The 25,513-nt window shown below is 39.3% G+C and overlaps 1 protein-coding gene across 1 annotated transcript in view; it reads right to left on the reverse strand.

The window, feature by feature from the left end:
• PDE4B (phosphodiesterase 4B) overlaps positions 1 to 25,513 on the reverse strand; it is a 528,481-nt gene that overhangs the window by 116,824 nt on the left and 386,144 nt on the right. The window contains exon 4 of the mRNA XM_049618514.1: positions 8,114 to 8,308. Within this exon, the coding sequence (XP_049474471.1) occupies positions 8,114 to 8,308 (195 nt within the window). The remainder of the gene's footprint in view (positions 1 to 8,113; positions 8,309 to 25,513) is intronic.

Below are 25,513 nucleotides of genomic sequence, written 5' to 3' on the forward strand. Positions count from 1 at the left end.
ATCAGAAATTCTATGAGGCCTAAAGATGCAGAGTTGAACAACACATACATCCATGTGGGCCTTTTCTCCAACATGGGCTTTTACTTTGGGGTCTTATTTAACATAATACTTTGCTTTCTACTGTTGTCTTTAGCTAGAAGTCCCCCTTCAAGTCATTCTAGTCAAGTTCTTATGCATCTACTTTGTACAGTGACTACAAAAAGAATACTGACAACAGAGAACATTCTTTGCATGGTTACCATATGTTACACCCTGTGCTAAGCACTTTATGTACATAATCTCATTTAATTCTTGTAACAAGGCTTGAGGCAGGTACTCTTTGTTTAATTTAATTTTTAATTTAAATTTTTTTTTTTAAATTTTTTTTTTCAACGTTTTTAATTTATTTTTGGGACAGAGAGAGACAGAGCATGAACGGGGGAGGGGCAGAGAGAGAGGGAGACACAGAATCGGAAACAGGCTCCAGGCTCCGAGCCATCAGCCCAGAGCCTGACGCGGGGCTCGAACTCACGGACCGCGAGATCGTGACCTGGCTGAAGTCGGACGCTTAACCGACTGCGCCACCCAGGCGCCCCTTAATTTTTTATTTTATAGAGAGAGAGCTAGTGCATGAGCAGGAGAGTGGGGTAGGGGAAGAGAGACAGAGAAAGAGATTGAGAATCTTAAGCAGGCTCCATGCTTAGTGCAGAGCTGTCATGGGACTCAATCCCATGACCCTGGGATCATGATATGAGCCTAAATCAAGGTTCAGATGCTCAACTAACTATGCCACCCAGGTGCCCTGAGGCAGGTACTCTCAATGTTCCCATTTTGAAGATGATATCAAGGCTTGGAGAGGTTAAGCCACTGCTTAACTAACACATAGTAATTGGAGTAGCTAAGAAAGTTTGATTCCAAAAGATCTGTGCTTTTAACTATTATGTTACCTATTTTATGATGATCCTACATAGCTGACAGATTGAATTAAACAGAATCCATGACCTCTTCAAATTAAAACACAGCAGGGGAGACAGAAATAGATAAATACAGAATGAGAACTATAAACATTTAATGGGGAAACTTAATGGGGTGCAAAGGAGAGGTAATAATTACAGTTCAGAGGAAGTAGGACAGGCTTGATCAAATGAGTGGTTTTGAGACACACTTTGAAGGGCAGGCTTTAAAAAGCATGGATGGTAGATGTCACCAAGGAGGGAAATATCAGGAACAGCGGTATTAAAATGGGAAAGTACTGAACACATTTACTGAGATTCTTGGTGACTGTTTGAGCAGAGTTGAGCACATTTACTACAGACATATTTGGAGGATAAGGTTAGAAGGTCCCCACCCATCTTATGGATGGTATGGACCACAGTTGTGGAGGCGGTGCTTGACTCAGAAGGAAGAAAGGAGCTAGTGAAGGTTTTTAGTGAGATAGGCAAACAGAAAAGTCCTTTAGAAAGTAAAAATGCTGTAGACACCAAGAGATGGATTGGTGAGAGGACCAAGTCAGGAAGAATAGCTAGGGGGATATTGCAGTCATTCAAATGAGAAGAAATGGGTGAGGCAGAGGAAGAAACAGGGAAAGACAATCTGAAGAGACCCTAAGTGTCTTACCAAGGACTCAGAGTTTAATTGGATAAGGGGTCATAAAGAAATACTATTTTCCATTTAAAAAATGGTAGGTGGGAAAATAGTGAAGTCATGAGCAGAAATGGGAAAGTACGGAGAAGCTGGGGGAAGAGATATGTCACTTTCTCACATGCTGAATTGTAAGATCCTCATTGATATCCCAAGGGAGACACCAAGCAGGAGGATTAAAATACGGGAATTAGAGCTATACATTTCAGAGTTACCTACAACCATGGGGAAAGTTACAATGGCAGGGCGGCTTCTGGAGTGGGGAAATATAGAAAGAGGGAGCCCAAGGAAGAACTTCAGGGTTCTTGGAGTGAAGCCAAAGGAAACAGAAGAAAGAGTTAAAAGAGGATCAGTTGTGATAAATGCAGGGTGGTGAACTGTAACAAGAACTGCCCCTTCCCAAGCCATTTTCTTGAGATGAACTTTACGTGGGTGAAATATCTTGCTATTTGTTCAGATTTCTGCTGTGAAGTTCACATTGTTCATAAGGCATTGGGGTGAGTTGGGAATAAGGTAATGGAGTTAAGAGTTAAGTAGGTCATCCAAAGCTCCTGGATTTCTGGAGTCTAAATACCCAATACAAGCTAAATATATAAACAAATCTCATACATATGAAGCACCTAAAGCTGATGAATTATTGTATGAATGGGAAGTTACTACAATGGTACAAAGTAATAATTAAAGGGAGGTAAGCATTATGAAACTTTTGTAGTTCAGGAAAGCAGAAAATTCGGAAGCAAGAGATGGACTTCCAGATCCATAGCATTGGTTCTCTGAAAGGATTTGAACAGTAAAAGCTAATGATATACGTCAGATAATACCTGCTAGAGGAAAGGATCAGACAATTTACAGATCATTTATAGCCAGTATAGGAAAGAAACAAAACAAAATTCCTATCTGAGTACAGCCAGATTATTTATGAAATGATTTCAAAATTTTAAATCATAATCTTACATATTAATAATTAGAATAAGATGGCATGGAGAAAATAAAACACTTGATTAATTATGAAAACTGATGTACTTCGTTTTCCAAACTGCTAGAGAGGGCAATATTCAGAACCATGGCATGAGCAACATCTAGTGACAAACCCAGCACATTACAGTTTTGTAGAATAATCAGTGATGAGAGCTCCGTGGGTCTTTGAATGAGAGTAGGTCTGCATTGAACAATGAAATGGTTTTCTAAAAAGCAAAAATGCTACTTTCTTCTGTTATACCCTCTGGACTCTATTAATTTTGTCTTTCTCAGTTTCATACCTACATATAGTATTTTACTTATACTTTTCTTGTAACACTGATTTTAGTCTGTCTTATAGACAGACTTATACTATTGTAGTCAAGAGCACAGATTTGGAAGCGAGACAACATTGGTTTGTTTCTGAGTTTCACAATTACTAACTATGAGGCATTAGGCAACCTCTCTAAGCCCCAGTTTCTTTATCTGTAAAGTGGGGTGTTGTAAGAATTAAGTGAGTTATTATTCATGTACAACTCTTACAACAATGCTTGGCACATAAAAGCATTTACTCATTTATAGTTATTCTTATTAGTAGTAGGTATCATTATTATTTTAAGTAAAGAATTGCATGTCTATCCTCCCAGCTGGTGAGAACGTTTCTGGAAGACTCATCTCTACCCCTACTGCAGTCAAGAGAACTAATATCGTGCTTTACAGTTTACAAAGCATTTTCACATACATCATTTCATGTGATAAGAGAATGTTCTTGACCGTAAAAAAAATGGTGCAACCACCTATCTTGGTGGTCAAGCCTGAAACATCCCTCCACAGTCAACCACCAACCCCTGTTGATGCTAACTTACAAATATTTATTATTGCCCACTGGATTCGCTCTAATGTAGATCCTCACCCTCTATTATGTGGATTACCAAAGCAGTCTTCCATTTGGCTCTTGGACACTAGTCTTTAGGTTTGTCTACTGTCCAAACCACTCTTCGCTGTAATCAGAGCTATCTTTCAAAAACATTCGTTGGACTATGTATTTTCTTGCTTAAAAGCCTTTATTAGTAGCTCCCCACTGATTGTCTTCAGCTTTATAAAGACCAACTCCTTAACACAGGCCGTTCATGATGAGGTTCCTGCTTACTTTTCTAGCCTTGCCTTTCACCACTTCCTCATCTACTCACATTCTCTGCTTCAGCTGTGCTGAGCTGTGCTTCTCCACAATGTTCCTGACAACTAGACAGTAGTTAGTGCGCGGACCTTCTTCCTGCATACCCTTCTGCCTGGCTAACTCTTCTAGCTTCTCTGTAACCACTCAAAGTGGGCTACTCGCCTGCCCAGCCAGATCTTTCAAAGTCCTGTGCATACCTTTCTATGATTGCTTTATTCAAAGATATTAAAACTGCTTATACACTTACAAATCTTTCAGTTCCCTTGAAAACATAGAAAATGTCTTATTGGTTAGCAAAGTGCCTAAATTGAAAAGTTTTTGTTAAAAGAAAGATTGAATATGATCCTCGTAACAGTGGGAAAGGTAGGCAGAGTAGAGTTTAATATCATTTTAATTTTGCATCCTCATTTTGAGTCTATGTACTAGATATCCATATGGTTTAATCATCTACACTCCCTGTATTTAAACCTTGGTTCCCCATTTATTAGGTAGGTTACTTAACCTCTCTAAGCATCAATGTCTTCATCTTTAAGACAAGAAAATTATAGTTCCCATAAGTTAAGGTTATGGGAATTCAATGAGTTGAAGTATGTAAAGTACTGTAAATAGTGCATAGCACATAGGAAATGCACTTTAATTTCATGTGCACTTTTATTTACAGATAATTTGGACACTGTAAAAGAGATTCAATGCCAAAGCCATGGTACTAGTAGGTGTGATGGCAGTATATCTAACTCAAGTCTCAAAGACCACTTACATTGCAACTTTCTTTGGTAGTTCATCAATAAATTGGTCTTAAATTTAAGAGATCTGTTATTAATGCTTTTCTTCTTCAGTCTTAGGTCTCATTTCCCTTGAGAGCTCTCTCTAGAGAACACTTAGTTTTCGCACAAATGGCGGCTTTAAAAAGCTCTTTGCCAATATAAGGCTTTGCAAATGGGGTAACCAGATGAAGGAAATAAGGATCTTCCTTCCCTGTGAATTTGCAGGTGGATTATCAAAACTCCGTCCTGTCCAGGGTGGTTCCTGCCGTAGTTCTGGATAACATAACTGGCCTCACCAGTTTCCAGTACTCTATGTTCCCATTGGGAAATCAGTACCTTGGCGTACAAAGGCATTGCGTTAGAGATGACTACAACACAGGAGCAAAAGAGAAGCCAGTAGATTATTGCCACATCTAGGGAAACATCTGAAATTTCCTCTTGGGACCCAATGATGGTCTTGTTTTCTTTACTAGAAAGGCTTATTTCAATCTCTCTTTTGTTGCTAAAAGTTAAAGCCGCTTGTAATTTTCCACTTACATTTTTACTTTTAATCCTTATCTTCTCACTCACTCTCCCTGCCTATATTTCCTCTTACTCTTCCGAAAGCATTCAGAAGAGAAATTAAAAACAAAACAAAAACAAAAACAGTGTTGCCTCTACTATTAGGGTTTAATACATAGGAATTATGCAAGCTTTCCAACTCTTACATAAATCCACGACTGCTGTGTGCTGAATATGAGGAGCTCCTGAGCAGGGGACATTCCAGTGCCCCCACCTAATGGCCTTCACATTAAGGCACTAGACCTGTCTTTGCCCTTCTTTTCCTTGGCTCTACGGGTAGAAGGCAGGAAAAGCAGCGAGAGGCTTGGGGGTTGCTATTCTCTATTTGTTTCAATTCACTCTGAAGAGTAATAATCAGGTAAAATACCTTTGAAGGCATGACTTCAATTTATCTCAAGCTACATGTGTGAAACTGGATTTTCCAACATGGTCCCAGTAAACTGAAATCCCAGAAAAACCTGGGCATTATTCAAGCTCCACTTCTTGTAATGAGAAATATAAATTCTTAAACTGACAAATATATAAAAGTGTTACTGTAATGTTGAAATATCTCCAAAAAAAAATTGTGCCATTTTATTCACTCAAGACTTTCCTATATTCTATAATCAGTATCTTCGATAGGGTGATATTATGTTGCCAACAGTGTTTTCTTGGGAAGAGCTGTTCTTTATTATGAAAGTGTGTCCTTCCTCCATTTTTTTCTTTTAATTTTAAGAAGTCCTTTTCTTTAAAAAAATGAGAATGATGGGGCGCCTGGGTGGCTCAGTCGGTTGAGTGACGGACTTCAGCTCAGGTCATGATCTCACAGTTTGTGAGTTGGAGCCCAGCATCCGACTCTGTGCTGACAGCTCAGAGCCTGGAGTCTGCTTCGGATTCTGTGTCTCCCTCTCTCCCTGCCCCTCCCCACTCATGCTCTGTTTCTCTCTGTCTCAGAAATAAATAAACATTAAAAAAATTTTTTAAAAATGAGAATGATACTAGGTAACTTACACATATAATTCTTATTTTCCTGAACTTAAAGTTGGCAACATTGTGTAGGTCTTGAGTTAGGGGGAAAATTTTGCTGGTTGGTAAAACTGAAAAGAAGGTACACCATGAATATTAGGGACCCTGAATACAGAATCATTCGAAATTAGATCTCTCTTTTTACAGCTGAAGACTGAGTTGGACTGTAATCTTTCAGGTCTCTTCAAGTTCAAAATTTTCATAACCTGTGACTCTTAAAACATCATCAGAGTTTAATCTGAAATTTGGTTGGAACCTTCTGAAAAGCCTCTGAATGACCCTGAGACTCATCATGCTGTTTGGCAAGAGTTTGGGGAACTGTTAGCTGCCTTCCAAAGCTAGTCTTTCACCTGTGAAACATCATGTGAATGAAGCTCTATTTAGTTTCAGCTCCCCCCATTTCCTATGTTCTCCCCCTAGGAAGTCTAGATAGGTGTTTCTCTTGGTAAAAGAGACAATGCCAGGTATATTCACCGTCAAGCTCCCATGCAAACCTTGGTTAGAAACACCCTTGGTTCTACATGACCTGCAACAAAGTGGTTACCTCTCCTCTGGCCTCAGGCACCTTGACTCTGCACTCCTCTGTTTTCTACCTGATAGTTGAGATTCTGCTTTGCAGTTTGAAGAACATAGGCAAATAAGTCTAAGAGGTTTGAATATGGTCAGTCTTAGCTACATTGCAGGATACAGCATGGCATATGGTTAGTCAAGGGATGGGCACACTTTTCTCAGTCTCTCTGAGTCTCAGTTTCATTATCTGTAGAGTGGAGATAATTGTGATACCTACCTGACAGAATTGTTGTGAAGATTAAAAGGAGTCACACATGCCAATGCAGCTGGTCCCATGCTACGTGCTCATTAAATGTTTCCTTCCACTCTGTAGCACAGTTATGTGGGTGTTCCTCTTATCTTTCTTATTAACTGTAACCTCCCTGGGAGCATGCAACCTTTCTGAGAATATCTGTTTTTAATTCATCTGTGATTATTCCACTGTTTTGTTAACCTTGTATCCCCAGAGCCTGGCACACTGCATGGCACATAGGAAAAATTCAGGAAGTATTTGTCAAATGAATGAAGAAATGAATTTTGGCCCACCCACTGATTAAGACATTTTAGGGAAGGGGTGCTTATATTAGAATTTACTGGCAGAAATGCCCTGGGGAATCCGTTCTTACTGGTAGCTTTAAGATGTCCCTTGCCCCTTTCATAAGAGAGTGACCCTTTTTAGTTTCTTTTTCAAAAGCAGAAGAGAGACCAGTGGAAATTTCCAGGCTGGAGACTTTAGAGAGCTACCAATATTTTTATAACATACAATGTTAAAAACAATTGTACGTGTGCCCAGAAACCTTTTAAAGCATGAATACCAGCATCCAACCTTATTTGGTTTCAGAAATTTAATAAACAAGTAATACAACCCAGTCATTGATCCTTAAAAATTAGAGATCTACAATTAATAGCAGCAAAACAAAAACATCAGCTGTGTCTAATAGGGTGGTGGAGCGTGTCATGTCTCACCGAGGAGCCAGGCAACAAGTGGGCATTGAGTTAAGGTTCCAGAGGAGAGACAAAGACATGTGGCTGGATGACAGCTCATTAAATGTCACCAAGCAGAGACTACTGAGAGAGGAGGCATGTCACCAACTACCGTTTTTCTTTTTGCCGTAGCCACATGCAAACATGTTGCGGAAAGTTCTAGTATGATTTGCAAAAAAAGTGTTAAGGTTCTCAACTCATAAATGATTCAGCGGTTCAGGAAATGACGCTGAATGACAATTAAAAAAAGTATCAATAACAGATGAAATCTGCACACTGTGTCTGAGATTTTTAATACCCTTGGAGACCCCAGATACATATTTCTCATGCTGTAGAGCACTAATGTCTTTAAGGGTCATTACGGTCACCTCGGCTCACATTCATTTTTCTCCTCCCTCCTTCCCACGGGTTAAAGGGGAACAGTTGTTGTTGCTGCTGTGACAGGTTAGAGATGAGGTAAGTGTGAGATTAGAAGCCACATAGAGCTCGTACTTACTGCTCGCTTGGAAGTGAAGAGTTTCTTGACATCGCCTTCGGTGACAAATCATAGTCGCTATCTGATCGGTAGAGAAAGGACTCTCTCCGCTGGCTGTGCCCGGGAAAGGTGGCATGGAGCACCAACCCAGAGGAAGAGCTGGCCTGGGGGTCCAGTGGGCTCCGACCTGGGGAAGGGCCATTTTCCACATCAAAGCTTAAGAGAAAGCAAAAAACTCTGGTCACATAACCATGGAGGAGGGCATCTGACATACACAGACATGAAGAACTAGTGTGTGCCAGGCACTTGACATAAAATTCCACACTTTATGCACAATTTTAATCTTCCAAACAGCTCTGAGTTGCAGTCATTATTATTCTCATTTTGTATGAGGGAAACAGTCCCACAGAAGCCCAGTCATCAGTAAATAATAAAGGCAGGATTTGAAGCCTAATGCAAAGCCCCATGGCCTTTCAGCAGCAAGAACAACTTTGACAAATTCAGAATAGGAGCCAACCATGAAATAACTTGGTGATAATAAGCAACTCCAGAGACCGCATCTAACACAGCTCTAGGTGTCAGACACGAAACTATCACTTAAATGAGTCTTCGTAGCTGGGAGACTTCTTTGTGCCATAAATAAACATCATGGTCTATTAAGGATACAATATGCATATTTCTCAATGTTTCAGGAACAAAGTGCTATCCTGAAAACATTCACTGGCTGATTAGACGGGAGGCCCAGTCTGAGACTTAATAGTCACATGCAAGTTTAACCACAGAAAATGATTTAATTAATCTGATAATGCCAATTACCCTCCGGGGCTGCAGAGCTTTATGTCTTGGGGAGGATATGGTCAGTGGCTCCAGTATAGGAGAGCCCTTAAGGTTTCTGATCAGTCTGCTCCCCCTAGGAAGGTACCCTGAAGCCCAGAATTAGTTGAACAAGCTCTGATCAATGAACATACAGACAGGAGCAGTAGAGATTACGTCTCTTGTTTTCTCTCCCCCTCTCTTGGTATTACCATAGGTACTGTCTCCTTCCCATGCTCTCCATCATCCCTATTCATTTTCCCTGGAAGCACTACCTCCTTTAGCCTCAAAGTGACAGTAAGGCTCTCGCCTACCATTTCTCTAGACCACTCACTGGTCTCCAGTTAAAGCTCTGCAGAGAGGTATTGAAGAAGGTATGAGGCTGAGAATGTTCTTTCTTCCGAGTTAGACTACAATAGTGGGCTTCCTTTATACTCATCCAGCTGCCATAATTTATTTCTACACTCATGGTCCTTTTTTTTTTCTTTTTTACTAGTTCTTACAATCTGCTCTCTTGGGGTGAGGTTTATATTTCTTTAGTTTATAAATTGCTTTCTGATCTATTATCCCACTTACCTCTCATAACAACTCTGGGAAGGATATAGTATGACCCCATCCTACATTTGAGGAAAATGAGGCTTAGAGAGATTTTAAATATTTGCTCAAGGTCACATGCTAGTACCTTGTAGAGCAAGTTACCGGAAGACCAAGTCTTCCAACTCTTTCTCTACAACCCCAGACCTCTCTTATCACAGAGTATCAGAATGGCTTGCTGGCTGGCTGAGTGCAATTTTTCTTCGGGATTCAAACAAAATTTGTGTTTGGTATGTAGACAGTCAGATGATGAATGACCTTAGCTGTTATCTTGAATGGAGACAGGAGAGCAGCAAATTACCCTGAAGCTATAGGTTTCCTTGAAACTGGAAAGAAGAAATAACAGAATGCAGGGTTATAATGCTTCCCTGGAGACCATTCTGAGAAGCTGCTTTTAGCCAACCTACAAACTCCAGGTGTCCGATAAGAAGCAGCAGGTGAGAATCTCTGGTTAAAAGGACAAGAAAGGGCCATAACAACCCAATATGTATTTGGACTTTCAAGGCACCTGTGCGTGGATTTTCACAGCAGGATGATGGTCTGGGATGGGGCTGCCTTTCAAAGACTGCAGGCAAGCAGGCAGGTGGGCAATCACTCACACACGCCAGCTTGTTTCTCTGTCTGCCTAGAAGCAGAGCTATGTTGTAAGCCAACTACATCGCAGCGAGTGAAAATCTAATGAAAGCTGACTTGCAAACTTTCCCTGGGTGAGATCTATACTAGTTGTTGGGCACAACAACAACAACAACAACAACAAACCCCAAAAAAACCAAAACCAAAACCAAACCAAAACAAACAAAAAAACACTCCTTTGTGGATAAGGGCTCCTTTGTGCCACCCAGATCCTGTGGAATGGGCAGGTCCTGATGATTGCTCTGAACTGTTCTTAAGGACAAAGAGGGGAGTTATAGACGGGACTACATAAAGCTTAAGAGTGGGCATGAGCTTTGAAGTTTCATGTATATTCACGTTATTCATTTGGGATGTATCTGTTCAGCCTTGATGCATATGAAAACATTAAAATGCTTTTGAAACACTTGGCAGCCAGCCATTGCCCCAGGCCCTCCAGAATTTGCTGGTCTCCCTGGTGATCCAGTAACTAAAAAGTTGGTGTCTGGAACAGCAGAGGTCTCTAGCTTTTAGTACTATGGCCTGCACCCATTTAATTGGTCAGTGTCCATGCAGTACCAGTCATTAAACATTATGACTGTGTGTTCCTGTGCTAAAACATTAGACAGGCACCATGTACATGTGACTACCAAACTCTTAGAACTTTTTCCATTGAGGGTTTCTGCCAGGGCTCACTCTGCCCTATTTTCTGCTGGAGGCATTCCTAGTGGGCAGAAAGCTTAAGTCAAGCCATTATCCTTAAAGTGTATGTCACAAGGCATTCTGTCCCCAGTTAGTATCCAAGAAGACTGGTCTTACTAGGTAAGCAGGGACTAGACGCAGATACCCAAACTCTCTCCATGATGCTCTCTTTTGGTTTTGTTTTGTTTCTGCCTTTATTCTTTACCCTGCCCAAACTCTATAAACTCATAGAAGAGCCTGCTGGAATTCAGAAGAAGCCAGGGACGAATTCTCTGGTGCAAAGAAGCAGTCTCAGGGAGACAAACGGCCTTTCATATTCCCCGAGGCACTGTTTCAAAGCAACCAACACAGATGTACAACTTAGGAACAAACATGAATCACCAACCAGACACCAGTCCCAGTCACAGCAAAATTAGCGGGCAGACATCACAATACATCCCGCAGATCCAGGGTGGGAGGAGGGGTGTGGGCAAGGAGAAGACTGAGGACAGACTTAACAAGCAAAATGAATATACCACACAAACTGAAACACAATTAGGGAGAAAATGGAATCTAAAATATCAGAAACAAACACATAAATGGAAGAATTAATTTAGGATAAATTATTTAGGATAATTTTTTTTTGTCTTAAGCCCTAAGCAGGACACACATTTCACCTTTAGGCTTCTTAATATTAAAAGATCATTATAACAGTAGTGTAAGCATCTTATATAAAGCATAGACACTAGAGGGAAAAATACCACGTTTATTAGTAGTTTAGTATGTTTCCTTCTGAATATTATTCCTGTAGGCTTGGATGATTTTTTTACAAGTATTTTTCATGTACTGCACAGTTTCTGGAATTATCATTTTCCATGCCCTGGAACTTGATGGTTCACCCAGAAGCTGTGCCATACTCTCCTATGCATTTTCCCTACTGTTGGCCATCGTACTTAAGATCTCAAATAACATTGTAGTTGATATCTTTGACCTTATAGCTACTTTAGTATTCACATGAGGTCACTCAGAAGTTTCAGACAGATTAAGTGAGTTTCTGAATATTTCACTGAACCTCCCTTGAAGGGGCTGCCCATATCCAGGACACGGACTGAAAGAGTATTGCCTTTTTTCTAGGACCAGAGACAGTCCCAGAACTGCTCTCTCATGTCCAGGATTCTGTGTGTTTCCTCCCTCCTGACCTGCTTGTTTCTCCCTGACTTGGCTGATCACCCTGGACTGAATCAATAGCTTGTTGTCTAAGTCTGAATATTTTAACAACTGTCTCCTCCTTGGTATCTAGACTTCTCAGCTTCTTGAGCCGGACTGATGGTAGCAGATGACACTGTGGGTATAAAGTGGTGCTCCCTGAAACTGGGTGGCCCTTCTCACCACTGTCTCCGTTAAATTGCTATCTCCCAAATGCAGCTCATGGAACCTCCTCCGACAAGTTTTCTCTGACAGTGAGGCCCCAGTTTGATGTAAACACCTGTTCCTCCTCTGTGCTCTCCTAGACTCCTTTACTGCAGTACTTGATCACAGCACTTGTAGATCTCTACTTAATTCTTTCGTTATGTAGCTGATTCCCAATAGATTCTTATTTCCCAGAAAGAAGGGACCCAATATTACTCACTTTTGTATCCCAGGCTCTGCATCAGAGCCTTGTAAATAATAGATCCTCAAAAGATGTCGGCTGAACCAATTAAAGAACACTGCAATTTACTGCGAAATGTTTCCCCTCTCCCTTCCCACTTCCTGCCTCCTCACTCTCATCTCCATTCCCACCAACATGGGTTTTTGATGTTTCTTTCCAAAGAGTCTATACAGATGTGGCAGTGACTTAATTGATAAGTCTTGTAAGGCAATGATCTAAGAATAAAATTAAATAAAAGGAAGTAATACAATAAAGTAAAATAAAATGAAATAAAATGATATAAAATAAAATAAAATAAAATAAAATAAAATAAAATAAAACAAAATAAAATAAAACAAAACACACTTCTATGTTCTCCCGGAACAAAACAATCTTATGTAGAAAAATCCCTGCCTTAGATATTTGAGATGGTGACATCTTCACACAAACCCTATAATAGGAAAAGCTCTCCCATGCCAGTTTCTGTTTGCCATCTTCTCATCTCCTTCTTTTTAATAAAAGCAAGACTCTTTTCTCTGCCCTGCACTTTCTCTGCTGGCGGTTTCATTCCCTGGGAATGCATGCAAAGCCAGGCCCGAGCTGGTGCAGAAAGGGAGCCAGCAGATGGCAGAAGACAGCTGCAGCTTCCTCAGGCTGCACCTCCCAGCCTCCAACAGCAGCAGGTGGGGCTGCTTGCCAGTCTCCGAGGGAGAATGTGACTGAGGCCTTATTCATAAGCCTGGGAGGAAAAATCAGGGATAAAGAACAGAACCGCAAGGTCTACATGAAACCTTTTATTAAACTAAGAGAAGCTCTACTTCCAAGAATTCAAGCTAAGCCAGGTGATTGCAGAATTGCCTGCAATTGTTCCCAGGGTGGTTGTTTCCTGCCCCCGCAATTACTGTGCATACCCCAATTTCTGTTACAAAAATTCACGAAACAACATCCAACAAATAATTCATTTCGGAATCAGAGGAGACTTTTCTCTTTCCGCTCAGTCCTTCTCGAGTTGAGTCTCTGGCTTATTGTGATAAATAGCCCCACTGTAAAGATGGTGAGCTCTCTAAAAAAGGTTTAAATTTATAGGTCAGCACAGTAGCTCACCACCATTTGGGGAGAGTGCCCCACTGTCTCAATTTTGTGTTCCTTCCTTCCTTCCTTCCTTCCCTCCCACCTTCCTTCCTTTCAAGTTTATTTATTTTGAGAGAGAGAGAGAGGCAGAGAGAGAGAGAGAGAGAGAGTATCCCAAGCAGGCTCTGTGCTGTAAGTGAGGAGCCCAGTGTGGGGCTTGAACTTCCAATACACAAGATCATGACTTGAGCTGAAATCAAGAGCCAGACACTTAACCGATGGAGCCACCCAGGCGACCCTTTGCATTTCTTTCTTAAAAATTTACTCACTGAATATCTCATACATCACTGAATTTTTATAACTCCAGAAGGCGAATTCTCTTCTTCTCATTTCAAAGAGGAGAAAATGGAGGCTCCAAAACGTGAAACTTCATTTGAAAAATTCTAAAATGTGATCTCCTTTAATTACACTGTACAGTTTGTGCCCAGGGGTCTCTCTTCCCATGTCCCCATGACCCTTCTTGATCCCAGAATCTACCACACTGGATTGTATTCCTCTGTTTACTTATTTCTTCCACATCACCAGACTGTGACCTTGAAGCAGGGACTAAGCCTCATTTCTTTTGTATTCCTGTTGCCTATAACTGAGTTTCACACCAGAAGGCATATAACCAGTGAATGAATGGGAGGATCTCACCGTTTATGTTTCTCCTCTGACAAAAAGCTTGTTCTATCTGGATTAAAACCTCTGGCAGGTGAAGACTTCTGAGAAATCCCTCAGTGGATTAATTGGTTCCTCTTTACCCATACTCGCACCCCCCCCACCCCCACCTCCCGACATGATCCCTGGAACTCCATCCCAGGAGTTTTGCCTTTTGAAAATGTTTGTGTCTAGGTTTGTGTATGCATAGATGGTGGTAGTTTATCTTTGAGAAAATGCCAGAACTTCTTCAAAGTTCTGTTGGAAAATATTTCCATCAATTGTACTCAGAAATTAGCATCTTCAAATGCTTGCTTATAGTTTCAATAAAAATAAACATACTTAGGTTAGCCATCACCTCAGTGTGATATCTGGTCCCTGTAGATGGGCAAGGTGCATGGGGGCATCCATTCTTACCCACAGTGACAGTGACCCACCTTTATACAATTAATAGTGGCAGGATGCCAGTCCTAGATTTTTAAAAGAATTTTAAAGTTTATTTATTTATTTTGAGAGAGAGAGGCACATGTAGGGGAGAGACAGAGAGAGAGGGAAAGAGAGAGAATCCCAAACAGGTTTCACACTGTCAGTGCAGAGCCCAATATGGGGCTCAAACTCACGAACCGTGAAATTATGACCTGAGCCAAAATTAAGAGTCAGAGGCATAACCAACTGAGTTACCCAGTTGCTCCTGCCATCCTAATTAAAAAAAAAATTTTTTAATGTTATTCATTTTTGGAGAGAGAGAGAGAGAGAGAGAAGAGAGAGAACACATGCGCAAGTGGGGGAGGGGCAGAGAGAGAGGGAGACACAGAATCTGAAGCAGGTTCTAGGTTCCGAGCTGTCAGCACAGAGCCCGATGTGGGACTCAAACTCACGAACTGTCAGATCATGACCTGAACTGAATTTGGACACTTAACCGACTGAGCCACCCAGGTGCCCCATCCAGTCCTAATTTTTAATGAAGGATTTAACTGTGCAAAATCACAGCCAGTGTGATGCAGAGCCCATGTCCTAGCTGCAGGTAGGCAGAACTCCTCTGGCCATAGTTACAGGAGAATATTGCAGCTCTTCCCCGAGAAGCCAGTGCCAAAGTCTGTGACTTCCCTCCCATAGGGTAGGAAGGAGAACTATGATATTCGGCTCATCTGAATTCTAGAAGCGGCTTCCCACTGCCTTCTTTTCTTCCTAGGGGCTTTGAAAATTACATTCATGGCAATAATCCAAAATTGCTTTCCCCACAGAGAGGTTTAACCAGAGGTAGCAGAGTAATGCTGAAGAGCTCTGGGATTCTGGAGATCTGGCTTCCAGTTCCGGCTCTGTGAGGAAGCAACTGGAATTAAACGGAGACTCCCCATATCCTGACCTCCACACCGTAGTCTTTCTCCCCTGAGGTGAACGAAGACAAGAATGAGTAGAAGATCTCTGACGCATGTCTGAGATTAGACATCTTACAGACATTTTGGAGATGGAAGAAAGACTGGTTCTCAAGTGAGGCTTGATGTGATTTTATATTGTTAATGACCATTCATTCATTCATTCATTCAATGCCCACTATAAAATAAGGTACTGTTCTAGGCCTGAGAATGCTGCAATGTGCAGGACAGACAAGGTCCTTGTGGGGAGGTAGGGACAATAAATAAATCAAGTAAGGTAATATCAGATAGTGATAAGTGCTATGATGAAAATAAAACATAACAGTGTAGAAGACACATATGGAGAAGAGTGTTTCTTTAGTTTGGGTGGTCAGCAGACCCACTCTATAAGCCACAAAGGTGGTCTCCTGCTCTACACCAGGGCACGACCCCATCTTTCCCACATGGTGTCACTTGAGTTGAGATCTTATGGAGGTATTGGGAAAGTCTATCCTTGGATTCTTTCTGACCTCCATTTCTGTCCCCTTTTTAGCCAAAGAATTCAGTCAGATGATACTTGTGTTTGAATTTGGTGCCATTTATTAAGCTAGTGAATTAATTTTCTTCATCCCTGTGCCATTTCTGAGCTGAGTTAGTTGCTCCATTATCTCATATGGCTATACTTGTCTTAATATCTATGTATCTTCACCATAGCACTTGTCTGGCCTAACTGTTAGAGTCTGCCTCCAAACTGCTGTGTTCCTCAAGAACACAGAACATATTTTTCCTACTTTTTCACCTCATTGCTAACGGCCATGTCTGTCAGAGTAGGGGTACTTAATACATTTCTGATGGATATGCCAATGAAGGAATGAATGATTTGGGACCAAGGAAATTTTACCAGCTCTCCTTGATACCCATCATAGATAGCACACATATACTTCTCCAACAAGAAGTGATGTGCGTGTGTGGGGACACCAAACTGTCTTCTGCTCTCTTCTGACCCCTAAAGCTAGCTGACCCCTAAAAAGTCAGTCTAACTGACCCCTAAAAGCTAGCTCCATAAAGAAGAAATGGGTTTGCTACCAAATGTCACCTGCAGAGAGGGCTGGAATACCTTACATAGGGTACTGAGCCCAAGAAGAAGGCAAAGGGTCCTATTTGGTAGCAGTCACCCCTATCACTTGGTGTTGACAGTGTCAGAAATAGAAGTGCCAAGAATATTCCTCTTAATGTTTTTTTTGTTTGTTTGTTTGTTGTTTTTGTTTTTTTTTTGTAGAAAGCTTTAATATTGCTGAGGAAAGTTGCAACTTCTTTCTTTTAGTTGTTGTTTGAGATCCTTTCTTGGGTCACAAATGTTTCGCCAAAGAAATGCATAAACAAAAAAAGTAATACCAATGCTTCATTTTTCTAATGAGATTATAAGATGGGGTCACTTTAAAAAAAAGCCTTTCTTTTCAAAAGCTAGGGAGAGTATTGTAATGTGATCCTTTAATAACTTCACATTGGGCTGTTTCTGTGTTTTATGATTCGATGCACAAGGAAAACAAGATCAATCCTATCTCATAATTATAAGAACATGATTTCTAACAAGTTTGCAAAGTGTTCTGTCAATATATTTCCAGGTAAAAAAATGATTTTCAGAAACGTTAATGTTATAAGGTAAGTATGTGTTTCTTTCTGTGTCCTAATCATGGCTGAAATTTCACAAACCTACTCTCAGATTTTCATCCACTTAAATCTCATAAGGGTTAGGACAACTCTTCGCAGTAATGGTCACTTTCTATAGGGCAGTGATTCTCAGGAAAGGTAGGGGTCCCCCAAATGAGAACAATTTTGTGCGGGAATGTATTTTGTATGTGGACTATACAAAGGGGGTTGAGGGGTACCAAGATTGAGAACTTACTACTCTGTATTGCTGCTGCTCTAAGTTGCATTTGGGGTATACAAATTTCCTAATAGCTCAGTATTTTCCAGGCTCCATTTTCCATCTTTTCTAAAAGATTATCATAAAAGATATTCACATAGTCTCTTAACTGGATATAAATACTCCCATTTATACATTTGGTAGCTCTACCCAAAATAAAATCTGTTAGTTAAATTATTTATTTAAAAATATTATGTCAGCTTCCAGTGGCTCGAAGGCAACTGAAATTCCCTTCAAGAGAAATGATCCTGATCTGGAAAAACCAGTTCTTACCCAACCAGTGATGGCTTCCAGAAATTGTTGCTTTCTTTAATAAGTTCTCAGATACCATCTGGAAATCAGTTCTCGAATTCTGCTTGATATCTATAGCTAAGATAGTGTAGATAAATGGTCACTTAGCTCATTGATATATACTCCAGTGATGGGGGACATGTTAATCCCATGAAATAGTGAATTTCACTTTTGGATTGATTTAATCATTTACGGCTTAGGCCAGAAAACTTGAATTAATTTTAATCTTTAGCCCAAACCTCCCCCACCCCCATCCACTTACCCAACCAATCTCCCTCACTGTGCTAAATGGACCTGCCATCTACTCAGTTGAATCATCCACAATTTACCTCTTTCTTCAAATCCCCTTCGTCTTTTTCAGTTGGCCAAGGAGGTCTACCCATCCTATATCAAAACTACACACTTTAGTTTTGCTGCTACCATGGTTTAAGTGCATTAAAATCTCACTTAAATTAGAATAGCCACCCTATGAATCTCCGTGCTTCCACTTTTGCCCAATCCTCCAAATTCTGCTCCATATAACAGGAAGGGCAATCTCTTAACATAAAAATCAAATCATGTCATTGCTTTTAGAATAAAATCCAACCTCCTTATGATGGATTCCAAGTCCCTATATAATCTAGTCCCTGCCACCATGCATGTGTGTGTGTTTTGTTCACTGGCATATTTTCTTTGCTTTGAACACTCTGGCTCACAGAAAGTACTGAATAAATATTTGTTAAATTGATAAATAAATGCTGGTCTCTCTGCTTGTTCTCTCCTCTCTTCTTTGCATGGTTGTCTTCTCATTCTTTAAGCCTTGGATTAACTTAGCTACTAAAAAATATTCCTTCCCCAACCCATTATTTGTTAGGGCCCCTTTTCTTCATAGCACCTATCACAACTTTTTGCTCTATCTATTTGTATGCTCATTATTTTTTTTTTTAAATTTTTTTTTTCCAACGTTTTTTATTTACTTTTGAGACAGAGAGAGACAGAGCATGAACGGGGGAGGGGCAGAGAGAGAGGGAGACACAGAATCGGAAACAGGCTCCAGGCTCCGAGCCATCAGCCCAGAACCTGACGCAGGGCTCGAACTCACGGACCGTGAGATCGTGACCTGGCTGAAGTCGGACGCTTAACCGACTGCGCCACCCAGGCGCCCCGATTTTTAAATTGTCTTCCTCTCTCATAAAACTCTAAGGTCTAGGAGGGTTGTCTGTTGTATTTACCAATGCATTAACTAGTACCTGGCACTGGGCCTGAGACATACTGCTAGTTCAGAACTAATGTCTGTTCGATAGATTAATGAATGAATAACTGAGTGCGTAGTATATTAAACACTAACAATCATCTCAGTGATTCATAGCAGACTCATCATTTTGTTATTTAAAAATATATATTTCTTTATAAGAAGAAGAGCCCATTTGTTGACTTCCTATCATAGGGACAGCTCCCACACTACTCCTAAGGAAGCTCAAATTTTAAATTTCGATAGAGGTAAAAACTTGTTATGGCATTTCTTGCAATTATTACTCTGGGCTTATTTCAGAAAATTAGACTAGTTTTCAGATCAAGTTTCACAAGTCATTGACCTTTCAGGAAGAACTACAAGGAGTTGTTGAGGTCTGCATGGAGGCTGCATGCCTGGTTCTAGGCTGTGAAATGCCATTACTTAATTCTTCAAGAACTGCATATTTTTAAAAATAATTTTTATTCTCTTGAGAACAAGTAGGCTATATATCTCCTTTTTGGTGGAGGTATGGGGGTGGAAGGAATGGCAGATTGGTTTGCTATAAACTCAAATAATAATCACAAAATTGGAAATCACTGCCTCAGCCTCCAGTCTACTGAGCACTTAATAGCATTTACATCAGTTAACATCTGGCCTCTAAATGTTATCAGTCTTAAACACTGCACCTGCAGACAGCCTGGCATTTGAATTTTAAAAATGTTCTTTTAGGAAGGAAGGAGGGGTGAAAGAAGGGGGGATAAGAGAAAGGAAAATCGGAAAAATGTGATCCCAGAATGGTTTCTTTTTGACTCAGGCGGTAAAGCTAAGAAAAGTTACACGTTCTTTCCTCATAGGTATTGAGCACTTACAATGTGCCAGGCCACATATTCAGTGTTGGGTATATACTAACTCATTTCATTGCTAGGGTCACTCTGTGGGGAAGTTGTTCCTCTGATTCTACGGATGTGACAACTGAAGTTCAAAGGGTTTAAATAATTTGCTGAGGATCACTGAGCTATTAAATAGTGGATCTTGGATTTAAACTTGGAAATCCGGTTTGATTGTATCCATTAACAGATCAATCGACTCACCCACATCAGTAAACATCTGCTCGGTCTTTCCTCTTGTTAACATAGATAAATTTTCATGATTGTATCTGAAGCCAAACCTTCTGTTGTGAGCCCTATTCACAGACTGTGCTACTGCGTCATCATTTTCCATTTTGCATATCAGCAAACAATGAAAATGTAAAAAAATTCATATAAAACAAACCAATCCACAAACAAAAAATAACAACCAAAAAGACTTCCACCAGACATATGAAAACGGAAAGAATTCATCACCAGCATACCTGAAGGATAAGAAATGTTAAAGGAAATCCTTCGGGCAGAAGGAAAATGATACCAGATAGAAATAAGTATTTCACAAAGGAATAAAGGGTGGTTTTTTTTTGCTTCCTTTAAGAATCTTTTCAAAATACAATTTACTGAAGATAAGAAATAAGAAATAATAACCATGTATTGTGAGGCTTATAATGTACATAGAAGTAAACCATATGACAATGACAAAAAGAGTACAAAGGCAAAGAAGGAAGAATGAAAGTATATTGTGGGAAGGTTCTTATACTATATGTGAAGTGGTATAATAATGCTTGAAGGTAGACTGGGATAAACTAAAGATTTACACTAGAAACACTAACGTAGCCATTAAAATAAAAAAAAAAAACATGAAGAGCTTTACCTAAGGAAATACAAAAGGAAGCATAAAACACTTATCCAAAACAGCAGAAAAAGAGAGAAAAGCATATAATGAACAGATAGGATAAATAGAAAACAAATAGCAACATGGTAAATATAAACCTAACCATGTTAATAATCTCTTTAAATGTAAATAGTCTAAACATCGCAATTAAAAGGCAGATGACCTAACGGTATGCCGCCTGTAACAAACCACTGTAAATATAAAAACACAAGTTAAAGAACAGGGAGTGGAAATAAGCATACCATATAACACTAATCAAAAGAAATCTAGAATGGCTATATTAATATAAGAACAAGTAGATTTCAGAACAAAGATTATTATTAGGAATAGAGGGTAATTTCATAATGATAAAGGAGACAATTATAAAGAAGACATAACAATTCTAACAATTTATGAAACAGAATTTCAAAATACATGAACAAAAAAACAAAAAGAAAAGCAAAAGAGGACAAATAGAATAATCAAGAAGTATAGTCTTGTTAACTGATTGAACCAATAGAAACCCAATAAGGATATAGAAAACTTGAACAACACTATCAATTTGACATAACTGACATTGATACAACACCACACAGAACAACAGCTGACTACACATTGTTTTCAAGTGTACATAGAACACTTACCAAAACAGACAATATTCTAGGCCATAAAACAAGTATCAGTAAGTTTAAAAAAATCCAAGCCATAAAAAGTATGTTCTCTGATCAGAGTGGAGTTAAATTAGGAATCAATAACAGAGAGATCTCTAGTAAAGCTCTAAGTATTTGAAACTAAACATTCTAAATAAATCATGGTTCAAAGAAAAAATCAAAGGAGAAATTCGAATTTTGACTAATTGAAAATATTACATATCAGAATCTGTGGGATATAAGCTAAAGCAGTACTTAGAGGTAAATCTGTAGCACTAAATGCCTTTATTAGAAAAGAATAAAATAAATAACCTCACTTTCTAGATTCAATTAGAGAAATAAAAGCAAATAAAACCCAAAGTAAGCATAAGGGGAAAAAGGGTAAGAATGGAAATATTATAGAGGAAGAGAGAGAGAATCAATGAAGACAAAACAGGTTCTTTGTGTAAATATGACAAACTTCAAGTCAAATTTACCAGGAAAAAAAAGAGAAGATGCAAGTTAAGAATATCAGGCATGAAAGAGGAGACATCAGTACAGATTCTAAAGATATAATAAAAATAATAAGGAACTATTATGAGCAACTTTATGCCAATAAATTCTACAACTTAGATGAAATGGATAAATTCCTTGAAAAACAAAAACTACTAAAACTCACTGAAGAAGAAAGAAATAACATGAAGAGGCCTATACCTATTACAGAAGTTGAATGTTTTTAAAATTTAAACCATTTCACACACACACACACAAACCCTGCAAGCCCAGATGGCTTTTCTGGTGAATACTGCCAAAAATTTAAAGAAGAAATAATACTAATTCTACATACCCCTTCAGAAAGTTGAAAAGGAAGGAATACTTCCCAACTAATTGTTTCAAGTCAGCATATTTCTGATATCAAAATCAAAGACAACTCAAGAAAAGAAAACATACAGATCACTTCCCCCATAAATACATATGAAAAAGCTCTTAACAGAATTATAGTAAATCTAATCCAATAATATATAAAGTGGTTGACACATGATGATCAAGTGGGGGTTATTCAAGGAATATAAGGCTGTTATAACACTCAAAAGACAATCAAGGTAATTTCCCATATTAATAATAATAATAACCAAGATCATCTCAGTGGGTGCAGAGAAAAACATTTGACAAAATCCAATATCCATTCCTGGTAAAAAGTTCTAGAAAACTAGCAATAGTGGGGACATTTCTCAACCAGGTAAAGGGCATCTATGAAAAAGCTAACATCTAACATCACACTTAAGAGTGAAACACTGAGCTATTTCCCCTTAAAAGTAGGAAAAAAGTAAGAATGTCTGTTCTCACCACTTCAAGTGAACATTTTACTGGAAGTTCTTAGTGCAGTAGGCAATACATTATATCTATATCTATATCTATATCTATATCTATATCTATATCTACATCTACACTAAAAAGGAAAAAGTAAAATTATCTCTATTCATAGGTGATATGCCTGTCTATGTAGATTCACTGCAGCTTTGTTATCCTAAAAAATGGAAACAACCCATATGTAACAGGTGAATAGGAACACAAGTTGTAGCCCATTCATGCAATGGAATACCACTTAGCAATAAAAAAGAACAAACTATCAATACCTGCAACAATATGGATTAATCTCAAACTAATTATTCTGGGTAAAAGGAGGTAGATCAAAAGAGTACTTATTGTATGGTTCCATTTATCTAAAATACTAGAAAATAAAACTATAGTGACAGCTCATCAGTGATTTTGCGGGGATGAAGGGCAGTACCAGGAGGGTTGGGAGGAACTGCAAAAAGAAACTTTTGGGTTTGATGGATATGAATTATCTTAGAGGTAGCAATGATTTCATGGGTGCATATGTGTCCAATTTTACACTTTAAAAAGTAAGCTTTTTGCATGCTATTTGTACCTAAATAAAGATTTTTTTAAAAATGGACTTGTGATTACTCCATGCTGTCCTCCACTTATTGCTTATTTTTTCTTTTTCTTTTTCTTTTTTTTTTTCTTTTGTAGTCTTTTAAAAGCAAAATTCTTCAAGAAGTTGTCTTCACTTGCTGTCTCCACTTCCTTAACATCTATGTTCTTCTCAACACAGTATAATTAGGATTTGGTTTACAGTACTTCATAGGAAATCCCTTTTGTTGAGATCATTAGGATCCCACGTCTTGCCCAAACTAACAATCAATTCTTACTCACCATCTTTCTCAAAATGTCATGAGCATTTGACATGTTTATCCTTCTCTTATTTTGACTTTTTAAAAAATTTTTCATTCATTTTATTTTTTGTATCAGTTCCAGCACATAATTATAAAATAACCGAGGTTAACACAGGCCCATGTGCAAACAAGTGAGAATGTGGCCCCACCATATTTCGGGCACTGAGCATCGCCACGGTTGTCCACTTTGATCAGGGTTTAATATATGTGGGATGTACAGGCATCCAGAAGCTCAGAGTGTAAACATGGTTTCATGTTAGCAATAGCCATAAGATACTCTGGTCCTAAGTGTTTTCTGTAAGTTGTTTCATCCTGAAGGTTAGCCAAACATGCAGTGTCATCACTGAAAAGCAGATCCTTGTTTGAGGATTTAAACAACTGGAACATCTTTTATTCAAACCCATTTCTTCCAAAGAGCTCCTGTTGGTTGAAGAGAATTCTGTGAACAAAATCTGCCTTACATTTCCTTGAGATCACAGCATGTTTACAGGAGGGTGATGCATAGGGGCACATGTACCCCAATGTTTACAGCAGCACTTTCAACAATAGCCAAATTATGGAAAGAGCCTAAATGTCCATCAACTGATGAATGGATAAAGAAGATGTGGTTTATATATACAACGGAATACTATTTGGTAATGAGAAAGATGAAATCTGGCCATTTGCAGCAACGTGGATGGAACTGGAGGGTATTATGCCACGTGAAATAAGCCAGGCAGAGAAAGACAGACACCATATGTTTTCACTCATATGTGGATCTTGAGAAGCTCAACAGAAGATCATGGGGGAGGGGAAGGGGGAAAAAAAGTTACAGAGAGGGAGGGAGGCAAACCATAAGAGACTCTTGAGGACTGAGAACAAACTAAGTTTAGATGGGGGTTGGGGGAGAGGGGAAAGTGGGTGATGGGCAGGGAGGAGGGCATTTGTTGGGATGGGCACTGGGTGTCGTATGGAAACCAATTTGACAATAAATTATATTTTTAAAAAAAGGCTGACTAGATCTCTGGATGTGAAAAGACTCCTTCAAATTCATGTCTTCCATGCTGACTATTTTGACTTTCAGGATATTACCTTCTCCTGGTTTTCTTCCTAGTTCATTGGCCTGCCTAGATCCTTCATCTGTCCCCAAATTCTACATGTTGGAGAATCCTGGGACTCAGCTCTCAACCTTGTTTTCTTTATATTATTCAGGCGATTCTAGGTGATTTTATCATTGCATTTATCATGGTATAAAATACTATTTCTTCACCAATGATTCCCTTGACTCCCTAATGTGTTTAAAATGATGACAACTACAGGAAGAATATGATGAATGGTTAAGAGGCTCATAATCTAGACAAAACTGGAAATCTCAAGAACAGCAAAGGCAGTTTAAAGGGCAAAGGCCTGAAAATGTGGGAGAGATGCCAGGTGCTGCCGGAGAGGCTCTCAGACTGTGTTTTCCAGTACATTCAAAACACTGTCTGCACTGCTTTTGTACATCACTGCCCTCAGCTCTGGTGGTAATTTTATGTAAAATGCATCCAATTTCTATAAAACTACTTAGCATTGATTTTGCATCTGAAGAGTTTCAGAAACGTCACCATTCCAAAAATAAATGGTATCATGATTCTATTAGAGCTCAAGGAAAGTCTCCAGGCTTTACTATTCTTTGCCATTATTTTTAGAAATTAAATCTTTCTGTAATCTAAGCCCAATGTCTCTGAGCAGATCACAGCTTGCTCTTCATCAGGGTAGACAGCCGTCCTTTGCATTCCCTAAAGGTGGGACTAGTCAATCTTGGGGGATGGCCTCACCATTACAGAATCCTTAGGGAACTATGAGGTTCTTTTACCTCACACTTGGCCTTCACATGGAGGATGAAAACTCTAAGTCACTATGACAGGCTTTAGCTTTTCTTTCCAGAGCAATATTTACAGAAGATATATA

This window comes from Panthera uncia (assembly GCF_023721935.1).
Source record: "Panthera uncia isolate 11264 chromosome C1 unlocalized genomic scaffold, Puncia_PCG_1.0 HiC_scaffold_4, whole genome shotgun sequence".
In the NCBI taxonomy this organism is placed as follows: Eukaryota; Metazoa; Chordata; class Mammalia; order Carnivora; family Felidae; genus Panthera; species Panthera uncia.